Below are 25,463 nucleotides of genomic sequence, written 5' to 3' on the forward strand. Positions count from 1 at the left end.
TGAGTACCTATTTGCAGGCCAATAGGGAACTCAACCAGTGGCAATGGTGGAGAAATAGCCTCCATGGGCCTCCCTGTGGGTTGGACCTCAAGTCTGGCTAGAAACAAAAGCTCTTTCTCTCCTCTTCAGGTTCACAGCTCTAAAAGTCAGCAGAATTTCAAGGGAACTCCCTTCCAAATTGTATGTTTACATGAGGGCCTTTCAATTTCGTCTGCCTGAAATACAAACAGAAGGAATAGAGGTAGCATTCATTCAGGAACTGAAGTTGGCTGGGGGGGAGGGGTGAGGAGAGAGGCCAGATCTCACTCCAGCCTGCACCCCAGGCCACAGGGATACAGACACCAAACTGCTCTTCCAGATCAGGGGCTTGCTGCATGTGGTATATTAGGGAAAAGAGAATTAGATGAAAACTCTTTAAATCATCCCAGCCAGGGAGGGAAGAGGGCGACCCATCTCAAGGGGCAGTGATCCTGCAGTTACCGATGCCTTAGGACACAAAAGCATGCCTGTGTGGTTCAATGGCAGAGAACTTGCCTGATATGTCAGAGGCCCTGAGTTCTATCCCCAGAATTGGAAAAAAAAAATCATCACCACATGACCCATGGACCGTGTTCCCTACGTTTCCTGAAGGCTGAATATGATGGTGTGCCAGTCCCAGCACCCACTAAGACCAGAAGATGCCGGGACAGACAGAGGGTGACAGAATTCAGCAGTCCCTGCCTCCTGAGACAGAAACATGTGCTGGCATCCTGAAAAACATCCTTTGTGCTGTGAAGCCATTGGGCCTTGTGTGAATAGAAAGACAGAGCTCACCAGGGCCTCCTTAAAGAGAATCTGCAGACAGTCTCGGAGGGCCTGCAAGAGTCCTGTGTGACAACGGAAAGAAGGAGAACACTGATTGTATGGAGAACACTTTAAAGAGCAGAGATTCCTCCCCGCTCCCCACAGGTTTAGAGTCTTTGGAGAGAACTTCGTCCATCTATGTAACTTTTGGCTAACTGATGTCTCCATTATCCTTGCTTGCTCCTTGTAGCTCCGAGCAGTAATTTTTACGCAGTGTAGAACTGGGATGGAGAAAAAAACTAGAAGGTCAACCGCTAAGCGGACAGCCTGAACTTCTCTTGCTCTGGTGGCCACACAGCAGGATTAGGTGATGTTTTGCACAAGCGCTGCAGAGGACTAGGGCAGCCACTTTGCAGACACTGGAATTTCCTAGGTGGAGTTTCAGAGGCAGGCTTTTAAAAACGAGAATAAAACTCTTTTGCTGCGAGTTTGGTTTGGGAAACACAGAGACACCTTGGCAGTTTTAGGCATCTGGGTGAGGCCTATAAAAGAGGCTGGGGCCTTGAGTGCTGCCAATAGCCCCTCCCAGCAACATCTGGCTGGCCTACTTTCTTCTCTCCCACTCTAACCACCCCTTCGGAAAAATGTCATATGCCTCTCTTCTGGACCAGGAGATGTCAGGGACAACTTTGACCAAGGGTCTTTTCTCTTGAAGAAGGAGGGAGGGTGGCAGTGAGGACCAAGAATAAGGACAGCTGTGCCCAGCAGGCCTTTCCTCTGGAAAGAGAATAGTGCAGACCTGACAAAGAAGACGGTAAGCATGAAAGATATTAATCATCCTTGGCCTCCATTCCCTGGAGGCCAGCACAAGGGACTGTTTTGCAAACCACTTTTGGATCTCCCCCTCTGGAAACTTTTTCCAAAGATCAAATTTTACAAAGTATTGTAAAGTGAGTGAGTGTATGGAAAACATTTTTAAGAGCCGATGGGCCTTCGCCTGCTAGATGAGCGCTATCGCTGAGCTTGGAAAATTCTTTTTTGAGACATGGTCTGCAATTCTAGCTGACTTGGAGTTGGCTATGTAGAGTAGGCTGGTCTGGAACTCACAGAGATCTTCCTGTCTGTTTCTCAAATACAAGGATTAAAGATGGGGTGTGTGTGTGTGTGTGTGTGTTTGTGTGTGTGTGACCACACCCAGCTAGAGAACACTTTTTAAAGGTAAAATATGAACTCTGCCTCTACTCTTTTTAATGTTTTGTTATAAATGTTTTTATTCTTTAAGAATCCTATACATGTATAAAATGTATTTTGATCCTATCTCCTCCCTGCTCCCCTCCCTAACCCCTCTAAAATCTACTCCACACCCTTTTGTGTTTTGTGAGGTGTGGCACAGAGTGGATTCGTATTAGCCAAAATGGAGTGCCGATCTGGTGCTGAGCTTGAGTAGTGGTCTCTGGTAAATAGTTTTGTCTTCTGACTTTGGCAGTCAGTCAGCCTCTGAAAGACTGACCTTGGCAAGGTTTGCATGAGGGAACTCTGTTCCTGGTAACAAGATAGACAAGCTCCGCACAGTTCCTGAAAACAAGATAAGCAAGCTCCCCGCTACCCTGGGAGCCAGATAGCTGGTTCCGTGCAACCTTGAGTGAATCCTCGGAGAAGCTGCCAGCTGATGCATATGGATGTTACAATAAAGAAAGTTCCTTGTTTTCTCCTGCTTTTATATAGCTGGCTCTCCCTTCACTAAATCGGCACCTTGATCAATGACTTGGTGTCCTTCTTTGTGTCGCCTTGTTCTCTCTATCTCCCAGCCCTCTCTCAGGCGGTATCCAAGTGTGGCTGCGGTCAGCCACAGTGAGGCAAGCTTACTCTGTAGCCTGGCTGCCACGGCCTTTCAGGTGCTAGGATAATAGGCTCTAGAAGACCCAGGCTTGTCTAACATGGCACTGGCAGCCCTAGCCCCTTCCCCTCCCCTCTCCCTTATAAACCATAGATTGCATTCCTAAAGCTAGTCACCAAGGTCTAGTCCCTTATTTGGACACTTTCTTACAACAGACTCATCCCTGAGGCTGGCTACCAAAGTCCAGCAATTAAAAGCTCCCTTTCACTCACCTAATGAACATGCTGATCAAAATATATCACTACATCCTAGCCCATTCTAACACAGACCTCCTTTTTGTCTCCTCTTAAAAAAAAAAAAAAAAAAAACACCTACAAGGTCATTTGCTGCTGTTTTCTGCCCGAGTCAGAAAGCAGCCACGTTAACTTTTCTTCCCCGCTTAGTAAAGGCTCTCTCTGTGAAAATAAGTATTTGGGTGTGGTCTGGGCCTAATCCAGGGTCTGGAAGGGAGCTCCTGCTGTGTGCAGGTATCTTCAACAGGCATGTGACACCATAGCTAGCATCTCTTCCCTTTCTTGAAAAGAACCAATAGAAACATACCATAGCATCACTATTGACTAGAGTAAACACTGTGTTCAGAAGCTTTCCTGGGAACTTTTTTTCCTGCAGGACTGCCCTCCTGAATGAGCCACCAGATTAGTGCCACTAGCACTGTGCTTGGTGTGTTCACATATAGTCCCATTTCTCCTCTCATGGGCACATGAGCGACCCTAATTTCCTGTCTTAGTCAAGTACAGTTTCTTTTATATGAGCATCCACTGTTGTGTAGCAGTTTCCTCTTGATTGAAACATTTCATCCTGCAGGAAAGCTCCTTAAGAACACAAGCAAACAACACAAAACAGCTTTAGGAAGTCCCTGAAACTGGCCTGATTCACTAGGACCCTCCCTCCCAAGAGTAAAGAGTCAAGAACTGCTGAGAGTTGCTATCAGAAGAATCAAACTATAAAGAAGACTGAGACCAGCTCAACTGCCTAGAAGGAACAGAGACCAGGCCAGCTCCCAGAAGATACCCAGACAAACTGAGTCACTTGGAAAGGACACCTTCCAACCTGTTGAGCTGCTTGAAGGCTGTGCAGTGTGTTCCAGGCTGTCACCTGAGCTGTCACCCATGCTGGTGTAGCAGACTTTGGTGATACAGCTGTCTTTGAGTCATTTCTGCTCCTGTAAGTAACTCCTCACCCATATTCCTGTAAGTGACCCCAATCAAACTCATAGGTTCACCAGGTTGCACTTTTGTGATATCTGCACTTTTGTCTGTTATGGGCTCCCCGTCTGAGTTGAGTAGACGTGTGTGTCTGTGTGTGTGTGTGTGTGTGTGTGTGTGTGTGTGTGTGTGTGTGTGTGTGTGTTGCATCTCCCCTGAAAAGGTTTGTCACACGACATCAACATGTGTCAACTGGGTGGAAACATTTTAAAAGAATGCTTGATTCTCCCAACCTCCCCTTTCCTGTGGCTGGGAATGCTGAAGCTTTTGTGTTTTGGTAACAATGCCTGAGGTGGTGGATCCCTCATCAGCCTGAGTCTGGGTAGCTACAAGGAGAAAGCCCCACACTGACTCCCCTAATAATCCTTCATTGGCTATATACCATGTTCAAGAAATAAACTCCAGTAAGACGGAGGCCGTTTGTCACTGCAGCAGCATGTGTCCCATCCTGACCGATGCATAGTTTTTCTTAGCAGAACCTGTGATACCTGACAGTACCCAATGTGATGAGTAGTCAGTGATTGGGGAGCATGTTGCACTATTACATGGCTCCAGGTATTAACCTAACTGGGGTGGATGAAAACCACATAAATACACACACACAGAAAATCAGCGATTGGGTAAACTGAGCTCTGATGGAAAAGCCTCAGCATCCCAAAGGTCGGCATGTTTATTATATAGAGTCGAACAGAGAAGAATGTTACTGGATACAGCTGAAGAGGTAGGATTTACAGTAGACAGATGGATCCAGGGGATAGGTTTAGCTAATCTCAGGAGGGGCAGTCTCTGTAGGGGATTAGTCTTTGGGTAGAGGAGGAAGCTATGGTGGACATTTTCTGCACACACTACCAACATTTGCAATTAGCCCTCCAGGGGAGGCACTGCCATCCCTCTGAGCCTCACTTGAGGAAGCTTTGCCACTCTTGTGGGGCTGAGGCATTGGTATTGTGAACATGGCTGTGCACATGTCAAACAATACACATTCACTTAGGGCTTCCCTGCTCCCCACAGGAGAGACTTTAATGAATTCATAATAGGAAAGGGTCACTTCCTGATCTCTTGAGAGTTTATAAGGGCTACTATTCAGGCATCTCTGGATCTATTTGGCAATAAGTAGCTCTAACATTTCCAGAATTCTATCTGAGTAGGCATGCCTGCGAAATTCTGTCTCTCGGGAGGCTATTTTAGTGTTGATATTTGTTCAAAAATTCATCCAAGTAATATTCATTTACAAGCTGGCCACCCAAACTAGGCAGAACTAGAGCAAAGCTCTAAGGCTAACACCTGAACCCATTCCAAATGAAAAAGGACATTACTCCCAAGGCAACACCTTGTTTCTCAGTAACCCAGGCTGTGTGTCCACTGTGGACTTCCATGGTTACCCAAACACAGAGACCTGCCTTCCTGGACTCTACTGCTCTTCTTTCAGTTTCCACGGCCACAATGCACAGTTGAGCAAATAACATTTCTGACCCCATCAGATTCTCACATTCGGCAAGTAGGACGCTGAAAGAACCAGTTCACTCTGAAACATTAAAGTCAATTAAATGGTTTAGAGTTATGAGTATTGTGAGCAAAATGAAGACAGGTCAAGATTGAGGAATCTAATTTTCTACCGCTAGGAAAATGGCTACTTTAAAAAAATAATAATAATTTCATGGTTGTTGACATCTCAACACAGGTTTGTTTGGTTTTTTTTTTTTTTTTAATTTTAAAATTTTGTGTCTGGTTCTAGAGAAGATACTAAGTGTCTTATATATGCCGGGCAATTGTTTTACCACTAGGCCATGCTTCCAGACCAGAGTGGTTTTGTTTGTATTTTTTTGACAAGTTCTCATGTAGCCCAGAACTGGCTATACAGCTGAGCATTACATTGAACTTCTAATCTTCCTGCCTCCACCTCCCCAGTGCTGGGAGCACGTACAGTCATATATGCTACCATGCCTGGTTTGTTTTTGTATGTATGCATTCATTTATTCATTCATTCATTCATTCATTTTGGTTTTTCAAGACAGGGTTTCTCTGTGTAACCTTTGTTACGTTATGAAGGCAATTCAACTGGCCTGCCTGCAGGGGGCTTTAGGGTCCTAAGTTACCACCTGTGTCCTATGTTATCACCTGGGGCGGATGCTCCAGATATAACCTGTCTGCCACTCCCACGTGCTCTATGTTTGGGTTTCTTTCCCCTTCCCTCTTCTCGGACTTTTCTCTCTCAGGGGAACTCCCCACCATGCTATTTTTTTTCTCCTCTCCTCTAACTCTTTTTCCCTCCCCCAAATAAATCTCTTCATATCCAGATCTGTTGAGTGTGTGGCATTTTTAAATATATCATAACAGCCTTGGCTGTCCTGGACTCGCTTTGTAGATCAGGCTGGCCTCTAACTCACAGAGATATGCCTGCCTCTGCCTCCCTGGGTGCTGGGATTACAGGAGTGAGCCACCACGCCTAGCTCAGGCCTGGTTTACGCAGTGTGAGGGATCAAACCAAACCAAAGGCTTTGTTTGTGTTAGGTATGCACTCTATCTCCAGCCCCCAAAGAGTAAATGTTAAATAATAGTATTTTATCAGTTATAGATATCCTGATTTTTGGATGCTGTTGATAGAATAGCTTCATTCTTTGGAAATACACACTAAGGTATTTAGTCATGCCTGCAATTCAAACTATTAGTAAGAAATAATACAATAGGAAGAGAGAAAGAAAGAAAATATGGCCAACAGCTTAACAGTTGGAAAACTTAGGTCAATGGCCAAAATATTCCTTTTACTATTCTTGCAGTTTTTCTACAGATATAATTTTTTTTTTAAAGTTTTGTTTGCATGTTGGGGATGGTGGCGTGCTTGCTCACATGCATTCACCCATTCATGCATGAGGCCAGAGAGGAGAACACTAGTGTTCGGTTTTATCATACCCTGCCTTATTCCCTTGCTTGAGGCAGGGTCTCTACTGAACACCAGCAAGTGCCAGTAATCCTCTTGTCCCCCATCCCCTTAACAGCGCTGGGATTCTAGGCATGCTTTTTCACTATGGCCGGCATTTTTACCTGGGTTCTGAGGATTTGACCTTAGGTCCCCATGCTTGCACAGCTAGGGCTCTTAGCCACTCAGCCATCTCTCCAGCCCAAAAGTGAACCGCCTACTTAAACGCTTACATGCTCAAGGGCCAGGGAGATGGCTTAGCAGGTAAGGACGCTTGCCATCAAGCCTGCTCATGTACGTTCAATCCCCTGGGGACCCACATGGATGAAGAAGAGAGGGAACAGAATTCCACAGCTGTCTTCTGACCTCCACCTGTGTCGTGCCATGGCGTGAGAGTGCCTCCCCAGTATGTAATTTTAAAAGTTAAAAAACAAAAACAAAATGCTTGCTCCAGACCAGCAGCTTTCATGTTTTTAAAGTATAACCCCACCATAAAATAGAAATTATAGCAACCTAGTACACAAATACACATGGTTTGAACAAGCACATGCAAATTACAGGTTTCACAACACAATGCTTACTCTTAATTCAAATGTGACACCTTGAGAGTTTCCTTGTCTATTATGTTTTTGTTAACGTAGGATTTGGGGTTCTTTTGTGCACTGCAGTGCTGGGGGATGGAAAGCAGGAACACATGGTACAGACTATCACATCACTAAGCTACATCCCCAAACCCCTCATGCCTTGTGTTTGCTTTTAAAGATTTCTTCTCTCTCTCTCTCTGCATGTGTATGTGTGTGTGTGTGTGTGTGTGTGTGTGTGTGTGTGTATACACCACTTACAACAGTTGTAATTTCAGCAAATGGGGAGGCTGAGTGTGTAGGGTCACAAGTTCAAGGCCAGCTACATAGTGAGACACTGCCTCAGGCAAACATGTATGAGATTATCAAAGAATGAAAAAAATTAAGAAAAAAAAAGAAAAGAAAAAGTACGTTGCCATTGACAGCTTGGCACACCCTAATCTGTGTGGATACTGGAAACTCACCTCTCTGTACACAAAGAAAGGGACACAAACTGTACTTTTCCAGGACTTTGACAAAATAGCTACCACTGCTCACAGCGTGGCGGCTAACCAGAGCATCTATTTAGCCAACAAATGGCATTTTTGTTGACCTGATCACCTGATGGCCCACTGGGCACCTGCACCTCCTGTGATAAGCTCATGCTGGTTCTACTGCCAACTGTAGATGGGAGGGTGACTGACCAGGTTTGGTTTATTTTGTTTTGTTTTGTTTTGTTTTTTCGGCGATGAGTATAGAAGCCAGGGCCTCACCCATATGAGGCAAGCACTCTACCACTGACCCATAACCCATGGGCCAACATTTAGGAGGCAACCTGCAAAGCTTACCCTCATGGCCAGGACCCAAAGTGCTGCCGATTCTGAAGCTGGCAAAACAGTCAACCTCTGCTCTTTTCCACATCATCCTAAGAAAAGCTGGTATGTCGGGGGACTTGGGTGGGACTTCACATCTGTACCCTCACACTCGGCCCCTGAACATTCACTGTAGGAGTCAGTAGTTAGCTAACTCGTGCCCTGAGGAATCCAAGTCCCCCTTCTCAGGTCCTTACTGCTTTTTTTTTTTCCCTCCTGGCCATTAGTCTTTAGTTGAGCCTCTCATAATGATTTCCGTACCTAATGGAATCATTCCAGCTGGAGATGTTAACAAAGCATTGATGGGAAGGGACCCTCTTCACACAAAAAGAAATGCTAAAATAAAAAATAAAATAAAATAAAATAAAGGACGTTCACAATACATTGGAAGTTCACAATTAGCATTTGAAAGACTGAAAAGTCTTACATTAGAGCAACTGGTTTAAGTTTAATTTTAGCATTTTATAAATATGGTCCACAAACACACCTTGATAGAGGTCTGACAGTGCGTATACTAAGGGATCAATTGTGGCATAAAAGAAATGAATCCTTGTTTTAAATGCCTCTTGTCATACACCTCAGACCCCAGCAACCACCTTGAATCTAAGTCTCTTCCCCACACCCCTTCTCTAATGTCCGGTCCACCTTCCTGAATCTTGTCCCCAAGCCCCTGGGGGTAGAGGGAGGAAGAAGTGTTAGAAAAGACGGGGATTGGGTTTTATGGGCTACTGGGGCAGGAGGGCTGACATAGTCCTTGGTACTTAGCCAATCGAGTGCCGCTTTAATTTAGGCCTTGTGGAGATGAGAGGGTAGGAGTCCCAGAAACTTCCACTTCTCGTCTACTCACCATGTTTATTCTTCTCTTTCTCAATGGATGCCCACGTGAGAAGAGCGGAAATCTATACCTATTTCAGCGGCATTTCCCAGAGTTCTCCTCGGCCTAGGGTAAACAGTTACTTCCTCCTCAGCAAGAACGTTTATCACCATATTCCCTCACCCCTCACTACAGACAGTACTAATCACAGCCAAGCAAACCGTCTCCTTTGGGTCAGAGTGGTTTGGGGTCACTTCAGGGTGGCAGTCAGTCCCGCTGCAAGCTCAAAAGCACATACTGGGCCAGGCTGAGCAAGAGGCAAGAGGTGAAGAGAAACGTGGCCTTGCAGCCCAAGACGAGCACTCCCCGGGAGGGAAGGCTGTCATTGAGCGAGACGTTGACCAGCTCCCAGGTGGTGTTGGCTACCTCCTCCACAGGGAGCCTTGGGGCCAGCAGCTTGGAAAGGAGGCTGCTGAACCTACTCACAGTGGTGGCCACCGGCTCCGGACTCGGGCCTGGACTAGACGTGGTGAAGTTCAGCTCCTCGGGGTCCACACACAGGCCATCAGAGGAGCGTTCAAAGACCACCTGACTGAGGTCCTGGCCGGCCACAGAACCAGGGGAGGAGCAGACTACATCAGCCACCCTCCCAGAGCCCTCCATCCAATCACGCAGCCACTCCAGGTGGCAGTCACAGCGCCAAGGGTTCCGGAAGAGGAAGAGGCGGCCCAGGAAGAAGCCTGGCTGGAAAACGGCCCAGGAGAGCATGGTGAGGCGATTGCCATTGAGATGCAGGGCCAGGAGGCCCGAAAGGTTCTGGAAGGCTCCTTCCTCCACGAAGGTGATGCTGTTGCGGTCCAGGTAGAGCAGCTCGAGCTCCGCCAGGTCGGAGAACCAGGCCCGCGCCACGCTCCCCAGCGCGTTGCCGCCCAGGTTGAGTGTGCGCAGGCGGCGCAGGCCGAGGAAGGCAGCGGCGGGCAAGGCAGCCAGCAGGTTGTCGTTGAGCAGCAGATGCTCCAGGGCGTCGCAGTCCCCGAAGGCCCCGGCGTGCACCGCGCGCACTCGGTTGGCCTGCAGGCTGAGCGAGCGTAGGCGCCTCAGGCCCCGCAAAGAGCTGGAGGCCACGGCCTCGATGCGGCTGCGATCCAAGTGCGCGTGCGTCAGGTTCGCCAAGCCCTGGAGCGTCGCGGGCACGCGGCGGAAGAGGTTGTCAAAGGCGGTGAGCTCGCGCAGGGCCGGCAGCTCGGCCAGGAGACGCTCGGGCACGCTGAAGAGGCGGCAGGCCGCCAGGTCCAGGCGGCGCAGGCGGCCGAGCGCCGCGAAGGTCCTCGCGTGCAGGTAGCGCAGCTCGCCGTTGTGGGCCAGGCGGAGCTCGGCCAGCCGGGGCAGGCCCTTGAAGGCGCCGGGGGTGATGAAGGACAGGTTGTTGTGGCACAGCGACAGGCGGCGCAGCGACGGCAGCGTCCCGAAGGCCCGCTCGCTCAGGATGCGCAGGCCGTTCCGGTCCAGGTCGATGGAGGCCGCCTCGCACGGAAACTCGCCGGGCACCCGCTGAAGGCCCGCTCGGTCGCAGCGCACCGAGCAGCCGCGCTCCACGCTGCTACAGGTGCAGGCCGCAGGGCAGTCCCGCAGGCAGGCCTCAGTGGCCTGGGTACAGGGCAGGCTGAAGACCACCGCTGCAGAAGAGAGGGACCAGAGGAAGAAAAACAACAACAAAGGACGGTTGTCAGAGGTCACCCCAGTAACAGGTTACAGACCCTCCACCGAGCCCTGCATCCATCAAATGGCCTCTTTCCACCATGCTTAGCCACTGGAGCGCCCTCCCTTTTACTTTCCAGTTACCTTCATCAGCAAAATCGATGCCACAGTCCCCACATCCCACTTTTCTTGAAGCTTCCGTGCGATACGGATCACTGTGTGCCTTTAGAATGTGATTTCAGTGGTTTGTTGGTTGAGTGGGTAGGGGAATCCCTGATGGTATCTCTGTGCCCGCACATTAAGGCCTGTGCTGCCCAGTGCAGTAGCCAGGAGCCACATGGACCCCTGACCATTTGAAAATCGTCCAGCCAGGGTGAGTCCTACCCGTGTACAGAGGGTGCCCCAAAGGGAAATCGTACATCAACCATTCTGTCACATATTGAAATGGGGTTTTTAGGTGAGACATTGGGTTAAATAGTACTTAATGTCGGATGTTACCACCTTTTTTAATGCGGCTTGTCGGGGAATGTACTTAATGTATAGCGCTTGCGCTGCGTTTCTATTAGTGTCATTGGCCTCTTTCACCGATATCAGTGGCTGGTGAGTCACCCTGCAGGCTTTCTGTTATCTCATGATAAGGGACACATGCCATACATTGTCTATAAAGGAAAAGGGACTCTTGGCCAGCCATCAGGTTATAAATTAAGGGCATGAGAACTTTTTTTTTTTTTCTTGTCCCCATGAGGATCCCTATTTCCCTTTTTGGCCCGTCTTATTTTCTTTTGTGCCTTTGTATGGGAGTGTACATGCAGAGGTCAGAAGACAACTTACAGAGATCAGTTCCCTCCTTTCTATCAAACTCTACCAGGTCGTCCAGCTTGGCTTACTGGCTGAGCCATCTCACGAGCACTATGGAGCCTCTCGTTTCCAGGTCAGCATATCAAATACACTATCAGTGACCTTCTCCATCTCAAAAGAAATTATTATGGACACTGTGCAGTTAAGTCTCATTCACGAGCCCCCTCTCTAGAAACTGTTTTACATTACACGGGGAAAGAAAATATGCTTATAGATTTCGTTCTGAAAAATTCAAGTGAGTGATCAAATAAAGCCATCAAAAACTGCCCTCTCCCATTACGGCTGTCACTGACAGCAAACAGGGTAGCACGGCCTGCTTCCTTGTAAAAGACAGTGGCACCAAGCCTAGTCTGAGGAAAAAGGGAGTACTGAAACTGGGGCAGTTCAGTTGGTAGAACTACTGGGGGGTGTAGTTCCGTTGGTAGAATGCTTGGCTGGCTCACACAAAGCCCTGGGTTCCATCTGTAGCCCTCCATACATAAACCAAGTGTGTGGTTACATACCTGTAATCCCACCACTCAGGAGATAGAGGCAAGAGGAGCTGAAGTTCTAGGTCATCTTCAGCTACATAGTGAGTTCAAGGCCAGCCAAGGATGCATAAGAAAAGAAGGGGGAAGACAGCAATGATGAATGGACCATTTTCATTTTCCAACCAAATGATTTCAGGTAGTGTCCAGTTTCACAGTTTGTATAAGGAAAAGGGGTTCCAGGTACAAATTGCCCAATTTCTAGCAAACCCTACTCCAGCCTGTCATTTGGTCTCCCCTATCATGTACACAGTACCTTGCCTTTCTAAGTCCCTCTGAGACCAGAAGGCATAGGCAGCATAGGAATGTACTCAAGATAATGCTTGCTGCTGCCTCTAGGTTTGCTCAGCTTCCAGCAGTTCATCTGTTGGGAACATGCCATGGTTTCCCAGCTGCTCCAAGGGGAATTTGGCCCTCCCAGACTTGTCTTTGAGTGTTCAACTGAAAACAGGCTGCTTTGATATTCTGCTGTAGAAGCAGCTTGATACAGCTTTTCCTTCTCCCTAAAAACTTTGAGACAGAAGTCAAGCTACCAGCAAGATTCTTAGAACCTATATCATCATATTGGCTGGGATACACCCTGATAGGGAGGCAGGGCCCAAAACACCTTAACTTCAGTCCTCTGCTGAAGAGAGGACCTGTTCTCATCAACTCTTCCAACTAGGTCAAGTTGAGTTATCACATTTCCTTACCAGCAACCCTTCAGTTTACTCTCTTTTTCTAATTAAGAAAAGTACACTCTCAATCATATGACTCATGTTTCTCCTGCTGAACAGCCAGCATTGTTACAAGCACACAACACAGTATGGGTTAATAAATGGAATTGATGTCTTCCTTTATGAGCCTCTTGCCAAAAATGTCATTTGTTTTGAAAATTCTTTGTAGACAACTCAGGATTATAAGAGGGTGGCTCTCAACTGCCTGAACTCCAGCTCTAGAGTTATTATATTATTATCTATATGTTAATACATTATATTATTATCTTTTATATATTATCTATATGTTATATTATTATCTATAATATATAATATAGGTTATTACAAGTGATGTGTATAATGCAAGAGATCAAAAAGGTCATTGCTAATGTTTAAAAAATGCTATCAACACACGAAGAATGAAGCTTTCCATTTTATATTGCCTCTCCTTTAACCGCCCCCCCCCCAGGGTGCTCTCTCTGTAGCCCTGGCCAAACTGGAACTTGCTTTGTAAACCAGGCTGGCCTTGAACTCAGAGATCTGCCTGCCTCTGCTTCTCCAGAGATGGGATTAGAAGTATCCACCACCATGCCTAACAGCTGTATATTTCCTATTACAATAAATTTTTGAGCCAAGTGGTTTGAATCTAAAAATATATCTCAAAACTTGCCCAATAAAGTCTCAGTTGCCAGCTAATGAGCTTTTGATCGGTGATTGGATCTCGAGAGATGCTTCGTAGCCGAGTGGATTGTTAAGAGGTGGGAGGAAGCCAGGCGATGGTGGTACACAGCCTTGATCCCAGCACTTGGAAGGCAGGTGCAGGTGGATCTCTGTGAGTTCAAGGCCAGCCTGGTCTACGGAGTAAATTCCAGGTCAGCCAAGGCAACACAGAGAAACCCTGTCTCAAAAAGAAGAAGAGGTGGGAGGAGGCAGAGCACTGATAAAGAGTCTTTGAAGGGTGTATCTTGTTCCAAGACTCTCTCCCTTTGCTTCTAATAGCCATGAGGCAAGCAGCTGTGCTCCATCAAAACCCATTCAACATGGCTGTGCTGCTGCTTCATGATAGGCCAGAAACATAGAAGGGATGTGAATTGAAACCTCTGAAGCCATGAGGCACATTGTGCAGGTGAGTGCAGTGCCCAAAGAGGACAAAAGAGTACATCTGACCCTCCACAGCTGGAGCTATAGGCAGTTGTGAGCAACCCGATGTGGGTTCTAGAAACCAAACCTGGGTCCTCTGGAAGAGAAATACTTGCTTTTACCACTGAGCTGGGCATTTTTTTTTTTTTTACCGTGGTGGAAAAAGGCACTTACCTTGTGAGTGCATAACATATTTCAAAAAGTAGATTACAGTTGAATTTTCTACAAAACATTCAATATATCACCATTGGAAACCTATTTTTTTTTCTCTCTGAAACTTTGAGAACCATTAGGAACAGTAACTTACTGGATTAGCAAGCCAAACTTAAATCAAATTAATTCTCAAAACAGACAACAAAACTCTAGTATTAACTTACCAGGTATGAAGGCTAGGTATGTGACTAGTAAGCCAGAAAAGCATGGTACGAAAAGAAATTAAATATAATAACAATAACACATTGTGGCGAGTGCTGCTCACAGTCCTAGCAGAGTACCTTCTCTCGGGTGACTATTTCTGCAGATAGCTACAATATGCCCATAGTTACTGCTACAAGGAAACTGCAAAGGAAGGTCAATGTGGGTGTGCTAACCAGGACTTCACATTGCAATTACCCGAAAACTTTGAATACTCACAAACCCAAGCTAATCACATCAAGATCTTGGGGAATGGGACCAGGCACCGGCACTTGTAAAGCTCTAAGGGGCTAATTCTAATATGCATCCGAAGGAAGAAACCAAGGACCCCAGCAGGCCAACTTTCTAAAAATGGCATTTCATCTGTGTGAGTGGAGAGATGATACAAAGTCTAGCGAAGTGACCACCGCTGGGTGACCAGCAGTCCCAAGCCTACGTATGTAATCAAAGGAGTTGTAACGGGTGTAACAAACTTTTGAACAAGAGTGTTCATTGCAGCGCTATTAATACCATCCAAAAGACAGAAACAACAAATACCCATCAATGGATGAATGGATGAAGAAATGTGGCACATCTGTATAAGTAAAATACCTTTGGTGGTGCGTGCATGCGTGCGTGCGTGTGTGTAAGACAGATCAACATGAAATGTCTTCCTCAGTTGGCACCAATTTGAGACAGTTCCACGCTGAACCTGGTGCTCTCCTATTTGGCTGCACTGTGTAGTCTTCAAACCCCAGGGAGCCTCTTGTCTCTGTGTCCTCAGCACTGAGATTGCAGGCTGTCATCTTGCAGCTCCTGCCTTTTCTTTGGGTGCTAGGATTTGAACGCAGCTTGTGTAGCAGGCAATTTACTGACTGAGCCATCTCTTTTAGAATTGGCTGTATTTAGAGTTTCTGTATTTCTTTTGAAAGTCATGTTCCCTGTGCTTTCACTCATTATACCCGTCATTCTCTGGAAAGTCTTTTAACGTGTTTATAATAAACCTTTCCTTAGTAATCCTAATATAGGTCTATGGACCTGCCCTGAAGGTAAATGAAGCTAGACAAAATGCCATAGGAAGGCAATGAAGAACAATGGCAATGGAAGGTGTATCTCTAAATACACAAAACCTTCCTCTTCTCACATTAATTGCCTAATAGACAAATGACTGTTTAAACAAAAAATAGCAATATATTATGGAGTTTATAACATACATGAGTGAAAATGTGACAAAGTAACACAAAGGATGAAAAGGAACATGTGTTAACTTTTATAAAGACCTTCCACTCCACATGAGTCAATGCAAGGCTGTTATAATAGCCTGGATCTATGGAGAGGCTGAGACAACTATTTCCCTGACCTGAATAGAGACCTAACATTCCGACCTACCAAAACTTCACAGGGTTAGTCCAATTAAGCTGGTCAATCACCTAGCCAAGGAACTACTTCTCAAGAAGACAGGTTCACCTTAAACTAAATATACTAAATATTTATACTAAATATTACTAAAATATAGAATACTAAATATATAGAAGAATAATTATACCAAAAATATAGAAGAATAATTATCCCTCATACAATATGAGGGATACATACAAAGCATACAATATGCTTTCCCTTCCCAGAATTCCCATGTTTGTGAGGCCAGTAGCTCACAGGGCTGGCCAAAGCCATGCAACTTCATTAGTCTGTCTGCCTTTCTCAATTACTCAGGAAAGTGTAACTTTTCCTTTTCTTCCTTCTGTGTCCATTCTAAGCATATTTTATTTATTTATTTATTTATTTATTTATTTATTTATTTATTTATTTATTTAGGGCTCATTTGCAGCTTGCCTGCTTTGGGGTTTTTCTCTGAAAATCTAATAAAATTGTCCTCAAGATTTCTTCAGAGTCTGTTCTCAATTTTTTTTTTGAAATAGAGTCTCACTATATAGGCCTACTCTGACCTGGAACTCCCTGTGTAGTCTAGGCTGGCCTCAAATTTACAGCGATCCACCTGCTTCTGTCTCCCCAATGCTGGGATTTAAGACGTGTGCTACCATGCTTAGCCAGATTCTTTTATTAAAAGACAAAGATGAAGAACCTTGAAAAGGGTACTCCAGGTTCCCCCTTAACATTTATCAACTCCACTGGACTTCCCAGATTTACAGTAGCAAGATTAATTAATTCAAGGTAGACCAGGGCAAATTGGAACTGCATATTGTAATCCCCAGAACGTAAAAAGAATCTCAACCCCTACCTCACACCCTGTACAAGGAACAAAATCCCATGAACGTGAATAGATGAAATAGTTTAGGGACTGTGGCAACACATATCCCATAATGCCACTTAATTTTTATGGGTTTCTTTTTCTCTCCTAAGAACCAACTTTTAAAGTTTTTGAAACAGTGTTTCACTTGTAGTCCAGGCTGGCCTTGAACTCTGAGCCCCCTTGCTTCTGCCTCCCAAGTGCTGATATTACAAGTGTATGCCATCGTTCCTAGCTGTAATAGTCAAGTTTAATAACTCTTTGTTTAGAGATAAGTAAGATTATTTCATTGACTCTGACAGCCTTGAACCTAAGCATTATTCTCCTGTCTCAAAAAAAGAAAGTGAAGTTGGGGCGGGCACTAATTTTTTGTTTATCTGTCCATTAAGCCTTACTGATTCCCAGCCCACACACCTACGATATGAAAGAGTTGCACTTTCTGACCTTTAAGGGCCCTTCTGTCACTCATTGTCCATGGTTCTAGAGCGGCTGTTAACAACCACCATTTCTAAGAAGACATGCCCTACTCAAAGTCCCATGGGTCTCTACTGCCTCCTCCCAGGCCCAGCTGTTTGCACCATGGGTGGACACCTTGATGTAAGCGAATCTAATTGGATTCATTCCTTCGCCATGAAAATGAAATGAGCAATAATCCACTGACCAGCAAGCTCTTGTGATGTACAGGCCTGTCTAGCCCTGGGGCAGGGGTTTGTATCAAATCCATGTGTGATCTGGGTGTGGTGATGCAAGCCTGTAATTCCAGCACCTGGTGAGTGAAGGCAGGAGGATCGGGAGTTCAAGACCATCACTGGCTACATAACAACTTTGAGGTCAGTTTGAGCTACTATATGATATCCTGTATTAATAAACAAGAACAAGAACTAACAAAAAAAAAAAAGCAATGTGTGACTCAAAGCTATGGAGAAGCAGAAGCCAAGGGCAGCGTGAGGAAGCCACACTGTCCCTCTACTGAGAATGCCATAACCAACTGTCCTAAACTGGGGTAAATTGCTTGTAAACAAACATTCCCCATGGTACTGCTGGCTGGGAAGGTCCAGATCAAAGCAGATTAGGTGGCTGCTGGGGGCTGGCTTCCTGTATAGATAGCTCTCTTCTTGCTTTGTCCTCATGACAGAAGGGGGTTGAGGAGCTCTCTGACACAGCAATCCTGGGCCAGACATAGTGATACACACCCTTAATCCCAGCACTAGGGAGGCAGAAGCAGGCCAATGAGCTCCAGGCCAGCCAGGGATATGTAGTGAGACCCTATCTCAAACAAAACAAAACAACAACAAAAAAAAAAACAGTCTTGAGAGCTTCTACCTGACCTATCACCTCCCAAAAGGCCTTTCCTCCCTCCTCATTCTAGCCCACTGGGAATTTGGTTTCAGTTGGAATTTAGGAGTGCAACTGAGACATTCAGTTCATTCAAGTGCAGTCTGATTCCCACAAGGAACTCCTAAAACTTTCTGTGTTACTTCTCTGCTCCCATTTCAGAAATCCACTCAGACCATTTGTATAGATAAGTGGATTTCTGTTCCTTACACCCAAATGGTCACCGATTATAGTAGACTCTTGACAGCAAAGATGGCGTCTTTTAAGTACTCATTCTACATTTACCTAGAAGCCAGAACTCTCCTTCCTAACTTTCTCTAGCAGTTCGGGCCCAAAGTAAGTGACCTAGAATTGTCACGCCGATGGCCAGCAAGATTTGGAAACAGAAGGAGGCTTCAGGCAGAAACCATTTTCTGGACAGAATGGCAGGAGAGATGCTTAAGTTTCAGATTTACACAGTGGTGAGGAAAAACACTCCTCTGCATGGTGGAATTGCGGCCAGCCATCCCCTAACATGTCTCCTGTGTTCAGGTGTACCCACTAAATGGCAATAGCTGTGGGGTCTTTGCTAGAGTTGCCTATTTTCTGATACTTCAACTGACATCTCTCCTGTCAGTAAAGTTTCCAATCAAGAATTCTAGGAATACCTAATGTCACCAAATAAGGTCCCAATTAGCCCCAGGACCTGCCTAGAGTAGGTCCTGTAGTGTGCAGCCAATTTTTTTTTCTATTTGTGTGGGTGTGTGTGTACATGTATGTGCCACAGCATACATATGAAGACGAGAGGACATTTTGTGGGAGTTAGTTCTTTCCTTGTACTATGTGGATTCTAAGGCTTGAACTCATGTTGTCAAGCTTGGAGGCAAACCGTTACCCACTGAGCCATCTTGCCAGCCCTGGTAAGCATTTAAAGCAACAGCCTAACTCCAGTATTATAGTGTGGCTTTGAAATATATTTCCAAAGGTTCGTGTGCTAAAGCTTGGTCCCCAAACCTCTGGAACTATTAAGAGAAACCTTTAAGAAATAGAGCTTACTGAAGTAGGTCTTTGGAGGGAGGGGGATCCTTGAAGGGAATATTGGCATCCCAGCTCCTTTCTCTCACCTTTGATTACAGAATGTCATGAAGTTGAATAATCTTCTGCCATCTGCCACCCACCTTGATATATGGTGCCATCTGGAGCCTAAAGCAACAGGGCCAAGAGACCATGGATGGAAACCTCTGAAACGATGAGTCTAAATAAACCTCGCCTTCTTCTCAGCTGTCTGTCCTGGAAGTATTTGGTCCAGAAATGGAAAGCTAACACAACCAGCCCTGATCATTTTTGTAGTATGGGCTCCCTCCTTGTGGCCCCTTCTGTTTCCCCGTGAGGAACAATGAACACTTCCTCTTGCCCAAGCAAATGACCTGAATTCAGAACCAAAAGGAACCCTTTCGTGACAGAACATCTGTAGGAGTGTCTTGAGAAGGGTCAGGACAGCCCTGACTTTACCATCGCCAGATGGAAAGTGGTCTCTCTCAGAATCAGCAGTGATGGTTTCAAAAACAAATCTTGGCAGGCCTGAGCAGAGTTCCATGGGAAAACCTTGGCCAGAAAAGCCCATTTGCCCAATTAAAATAAAGATTACAGTTTGTGAGAACAGAAAATCCGTTCATGTGTCAGTTGCTTAGCAATGTCTCCTCTCACAGCAGTATTTTGGGGATGGATCCATCTGGAAATCAGGAAAGATTTCTGTGCCTTCTTCAGTCTAAGGAATGGGGAGAGGAAGACAAGAAATGCTCAAGACAGCCTGGCATATTCAGAGGTGAGCCTTTCCAAAACATTCCCTCTTCAAACCCTTCCCCTGAGAGTGTTAACTGTCATACCTGCTCTCTTCTTTCTCTTTTACATTTTAATTTCTTTTTCTTTCATACAATACATCCCAACCACCGCTTTTCCTTTCTCTACTCCTCCCAGTCTCTTCTCTCCCAGACCCACTTCTCTTCCCTCCATCTTGCCCCAGAAAAGAGCAGGCCTCCCAGGGATATCAGCTGAACACAGCATAACAAGATGCAAGAAGACTAGGTACCAACCCTCATATCAAAGCTGGACAAAGCAATCCAGTGGGAGTAAAAGGGTCCGAAGCGTAGGTAAAAGAGTCAGAAACACTCCCCACTCACACTGTTAGGAGTCCCACAAATGCCCTAAGCTAAACAACCACAGCATGGACGCAGAGGGCCTCGTGTGGACCCACGCATGCTCTGCGACTGCCGCGTTAGTCTCCAGGAGACCCCATGCTGCTCGCTTCTTTCCGAGCCTCACACAAAGTATCCCTGTCACTCAGTTCTCCTGTCGGTACTGTGTGGACAGCTATGAGGAACAGGTGCACTGTAGTGCTTGGGACAGCTGTGAAAGCACTGGGTCATGCCAAGAGTGGACTCCACCAGCCACTTGTCACGGGATTAAAGCTCATCAAGGGACAAATCCCTCAAAACCAAGTGGAAATATGTCCCAGAATAGGAAGCAAAACACCAGGTGTTCTGTTTAGATTAGATACCCCCTAAAAGCTCATGTGCTGAAAGCCCGGTGCACTATGAGGAGGTGATGGAATCTTTCAGAGACAGGGCCTAGTGCAAGGCAGTTGGGTTACTGGGCATGCGCCATTGTGAAAGGACACTACTAGGTCTTCAGCACACACCACACACACACACACACACACACACACACACACACACACACACACCCTCCTAGTGCCAAAGTGAGTAGCTTTGCACCGTGTGTTCCCCGTCATTGGGTATCAGGATATCGAAGCTGTTACCATGGGGAGACTGCAAAGGATCCAGGATGGTCCAGCCGGGGACTGCACATTAGAATCCCATGGGGGAGGGGGGTTTAAACTCACAATGCCCAAGCCAGTCAGAACAAGGATGGGCTCTAGCATTGGTGGGCTTTTCTGTTGTTCTGTCTGTCTCTTTAGTAGTCAGCGCTGGGCATAGAACCCAAAGCACTCTGCCTCTTAGCTGCTATATCCATAGCCTTTGTTTTGTTGTTGCTTGTATGCTTTTGTGTGTGTGTTTTGTTTTGTTTTTGAGACAAGGTCTTATCATGTAGATCAGAGTGACCTGGAACTCACAGTGTAACCCAGGGTAGCCTTGAATTCGTGCCCTTCAGGTCTCCACTTGCCAAGTGCTGGGATTACAAGCATGTACCACTGTACCATGCTAGAACCTTCATATTTTTCAGGTTCCATAGGTGGTACTGGGGTGATAGTTCAGTCTCTTAAGTGCTGTAAAGGACCTGAGTTTCATCCCTAGAATATATATGAAGAAGAGGAGAGTAGTTCACTCCTGCAGCCCCAGAATCCGGAAGGCTGAGCCCTGGGGCTCACTAGCCAGCCAGACTAGCTTACGTGGCAAGTTCCAGGCAGGTGAGAGACCCTGTCTCATAAAAGCAAGGACAGCTCCAGAGGATGACACCTGGCATTGTCCTCCAGCCTCCTTCTTCACATGCATGCATGCACATACACATACATGCACACAAGGCACGCGGGGGGGGGGGGAGGGTAACTAAATAAATACAGCTCCATGGGTGATTTCAAAGTAAAGCTAAAACAAGACCGTTTGGGGACCAACTTTGTAAAATTAGGATCCATCTGTGTTGTGCAAAATGTGGTAAACTAGGTGTTGCGGCTCACACCTGTAATCCTAGCACTCAGGGGGCTGAAGCAGGAAGATCACGATTTCAAGGCCAACCTGTCCTCTATAACAAGACCTTATCTGTAAAGAGAAAGAAGGTGTAGCTTGAACTAACTGAGTGGTCTAGCAATGTCTCTCATAGCTATATAACTAAAGCAATGTGATGCACACCTTTAATCCCAGCACTGGGCAGGCGGATCTCTGTGAGTTCAAGGCCTGCCTGGTCTACAGAGCAAGTACCAGGACAGCCAAGGCTACACAGAGAAACCCTGTCTTGAAAAAACAAAAAAGAGAGAGAGAGAGAGAGGAAAGAAGGAAAGAAAGAGCAGGCAGACATGCACAAAGCTCATGGTAACACTATAAACAATAGCCAAAAAGCAGAAACAACCAATGGCTATGAACCAATGAATAGATAAGCAAATGTGACATACTGTACACCGAATATCCCACCTTAAAAAGAAAAGTTATGGACACATGCCAAAATGTAGATGGGGGAGGGGATTTCAAAACCATGCAGAGCTGGGCTTCATAACACAGCTCAGTAATCCCAGGCACACAGGAAGGGGGAATCACACAGTTAAGGCCAGCCTGGACATGATAGTGAGGCCAAAAACAAAACAAAAAATTTCCTGGCAGTGGCTCACACCTTTAATCCCAGCACTCAGAAGGCAGGTAGATTTCTGTGAGTTCAAGTCCAGCCTGCTGGTCTACATTGTGAGTGAGGTCCAGGACAACCAGGGCTATACAGAAAGACCCTGTCAAACATGCACACACACACACACACACAAAGAGATCTGGTGAAAGAGGATTTACATAGCATGTGTGAAGCCCTAGGTTCAATCCCAAAACTGCAAAACAAATTATGCTCAGGGAAATGAGCTAGTCACAAGGCCACATATCATATTACTTCCATTTACAGGAAATGTCTGCAACAGGCAAATCCATAAAGACAACAGATTAGAGGTTGCCAGGGGCCGAAAAGAGAGGCGAGCTGCGAGTAGAGTAATTGCACGATAATAGCACAAAATTTCGAAACTTCTGGGACAGTGCAAACTTTGTGGGGACCTGATAAAAATGACAGTTGCACAACACTGTAATTGTGCTAAATGTCACACTTGAAAGGGGTAGTACATTTTATGTGAATTTCACTTCAATCTATTTTAAAAAGAAAAGTTACAAGGTGTCCGTAATTCTGGACAAACACCAGGAATGAACTGTGGGTTTGTGACCTGGAGAGATGGATAGGCCAGCGCCAAGCTGCTGGGAGGCATTGCTAGCCAGGCCCAGGCGCCCCACAGAATGGTGTCTTATTATGGAGCAGCTGCAGAGCTTCTCTCCAGAGGCAGTAGACTCTGCAAATATGTGGGGTTTTTTTCCCCCTGAGGTTTGCTAGGGGAATGGTTACTCATGGAGTTTCCAACCACAGGCTGAGCTTGGAATATTTTTTTTTTATTCTCATTGTTTGAAAAAGACTTGCGCTTCACAAAACTAAAATAGTATGGAAAATGTGGTCTGTTTTCTGCTTTCAGCAGAATCTATTTAGCTGCTTTGGCTCTAGAAATCATTCTCTTCCCACTTCTGGCAAATGCTCTCCCAATTGCTCCTCTGGCCAAGCACAGTGCTAGGTTTTCAAAACAGAACTAACTAGGGGAGGCAGAAATGCACCAGGGGGGACCATGCTATGGCCTCTGGCCTCAGGTGACCCCAGAACTTGCTTCTTACACCACGCAATTTTGTGACAAGAAGGAAAAGAAGAAGATGAAGAGATGGCTCAGCAGTAGAAATAAATAAATATATAACTCTTTTGTTAAAAAAAAATAAGCAAGTCAGAGAAGCTTATAATCCAGCAAATCCACTCAAAACATAAGAAACTGACTAAGTACCAAAAGACTTGGAAGAAGAAGAAGAAGAAGAAGAAGAAGAAGAAGAAGAAGAAGAAGAAGAAGAAGAAGAAGAAGAAGAAGAAGAAGAAGAAGAAAAAGAAAAAAAAAACAGGAATGAAAAAAACCAGCGTGGCCATGACAGATGCTAAACCTTTTCTTTCTCTTTTATTATTTTCATTTTATGTCTATGAGTGTTTGCCTGCGTTATGTCTGTGTACCCCATTTGTGTGGTACCCATATAGGCCAGAATAGGGTGTCAGGTCTCCTGGGACTGGAGTTACAGACAATTTGTAAGCCAGCATGTGGGTGCTGAAAATCAAACCCCCATTTTCTGCAAGAGCAGCCACTGCTCTAAACCACTGAGCCACCAGTCCCTCCCCAGCCCACCCACCCTCTTTTGTTCTTTTTTAGTTGTTTTTGAGACAAGGTCTCAAGTAGCCCCCCCCCCCAGCCCTGGCTGACTTTGGCTTCTGTATTGTAAGCTAGGATGGCCTTAAGCTCCTGATCCTGATGCTCCTGCCTCTGCCTCCTAGGTGCTGGATTTCCAGACACGTGCCACCATGCCCAGCTCAGGTGGAAGGCCCTTCAAGAACTGGAACTTCGTGTAAGTAATTTAGTCATTGGTGGCCCGTCCCTTAGAAGAGATTAACGTATTATTCTCTTGGAAGGTCCTAAGGACTGGATTGTTACTGCCAAGTCTGGGACCTCCCCCAGTATCTTTCTTGCTCCCTGTCTCACCATATACTTTCTTTCTATTGCATATTCATCTACTAGGAGAGCCTCACCAAGGCCGAGTACATACTGGTGCCATGTTCTTTGACCTCCAAAGCCATAACCTGAATTCGCCTCTTTTCTTTATAAAGTACCTAGCCTTGGACATTTTGGTAGAGCAACCAAAAGCACAAACATACCCCTAACAGGAAGCAACTTAAATGCCTAACAATAAGGGAATACATAAACAATATGTTCATATGGGAGACATATTGCTTGTCCCTCAAAACAGACCCACTGGTCCATGCCATAGCATCAGTGAATCTCCTGTATGCATTCCTCAACATGCCACAGACCCTGACTCTACAATGAGAGAATCCCCCCCCCCCTTAAATGCAGTTCTTCTCTCCCTACATTCCTGCTTTCTTCTTTTAAATTCAGTTGCTTGGGGTACAATCAAGATTACCTTCAATGAAATGTACTCACTTTGGTTAGTGACTATGGCTCAGCCGGTAGAACATGTATGTAGAAAGCATGAGGTCCTGGCTTCTCACCAAGGCACTATGGAAAAGCAGGCGTGGTGGTACACAAAAAAAAAAAGTACCCATTTTACATTGCAGTTCAGTCAGTACAGCAAATGTTTACACCTACCAAATCGACTGAGAGCATTTCTAATCCAATTCCCAGAGAGCTTCTTCTAATCCCTTCGGCACGTGTGTCTTCTCTCTGCAAACAACAAAGCTGCTCTCTGAACTATAGATGAGTTTTGCCTTTGTAGGATTTCATAGACATGGTAGTAAATGAATCTTTCACTGAATGGTAGGCTTACGGGGTTTTTCTGCCTTGACCCGCAATCACTGACCATTCTTTTCTTTTTAAATTCGGAATTGACTAGCCTGTGATAAATAACAGAGGTACCTTGGCTAACTTATTCCCTTACCAGCTGATCAGTGCTATGGTCTGAATATGAGGTGACCCCCAGTAGATGCAGGTATTGAGTGCTTGGTACAAGCTGCTGGGGTTATTTTGAGCGTAAGTCGAGGAAGTGACACCTAACAGGAGGATCTAGGCCCCGTGAACGAGTCCTTGTGGATGTATTATGTCCCAACCCCATCCTGTATTCCCTGTTTCCTGCTTCCTGGCCGCCGGGATGTTAACTGCTCTCTTCCACCATTCCCTCTCTGCCATGATCGACAACAGAAACTCTGTGTGTGTGTGTGTGTGTGTGTGTGTGTGTGTGTGTGTGTGTGTGT

The 25,463-nt window shown here is 45.9% G+C and overlaps 1 protein-coding gene across 1 annotated transcript in view; it reads right to left on the minus strand.

Annotated features, from left to right (window-relative positions):
- Positions 1–8,671: 8,671 nt before the first annotated feature.
- The window catches only part of Nyx (nyctalopin), a 20,255-nt gene continuing 3,463 nt past the window's right edge, over positions 8,672–25,463 (minus strand). The window contains exon 2 of the mRNA XM_055599613.1: positions 8,672–10,724. Within this exon, the coding sequence (XP_055455588.1) occupies positions 9,316–10,724 (1,409 nt within the window). The 3' untranslated portion in view covers positions 8,672–9,315. The remainder of the gene's footprint in view (positions 10,725–25,463) is intronic.

Source organism: Psammomys obesus, unplaced genomic scaffold (assembly GCF_907164565.1).
Source record: "Psammomys obesus unplaced genomic scaffold, mPsaObe1.curated_primary_1811, whole genome shotgun sequence".
NCBI lineage: Eukaryota > Metazoa > Chordata > Mammalia > Rodentia > Muridae > Psammomys > Psammomys obesus.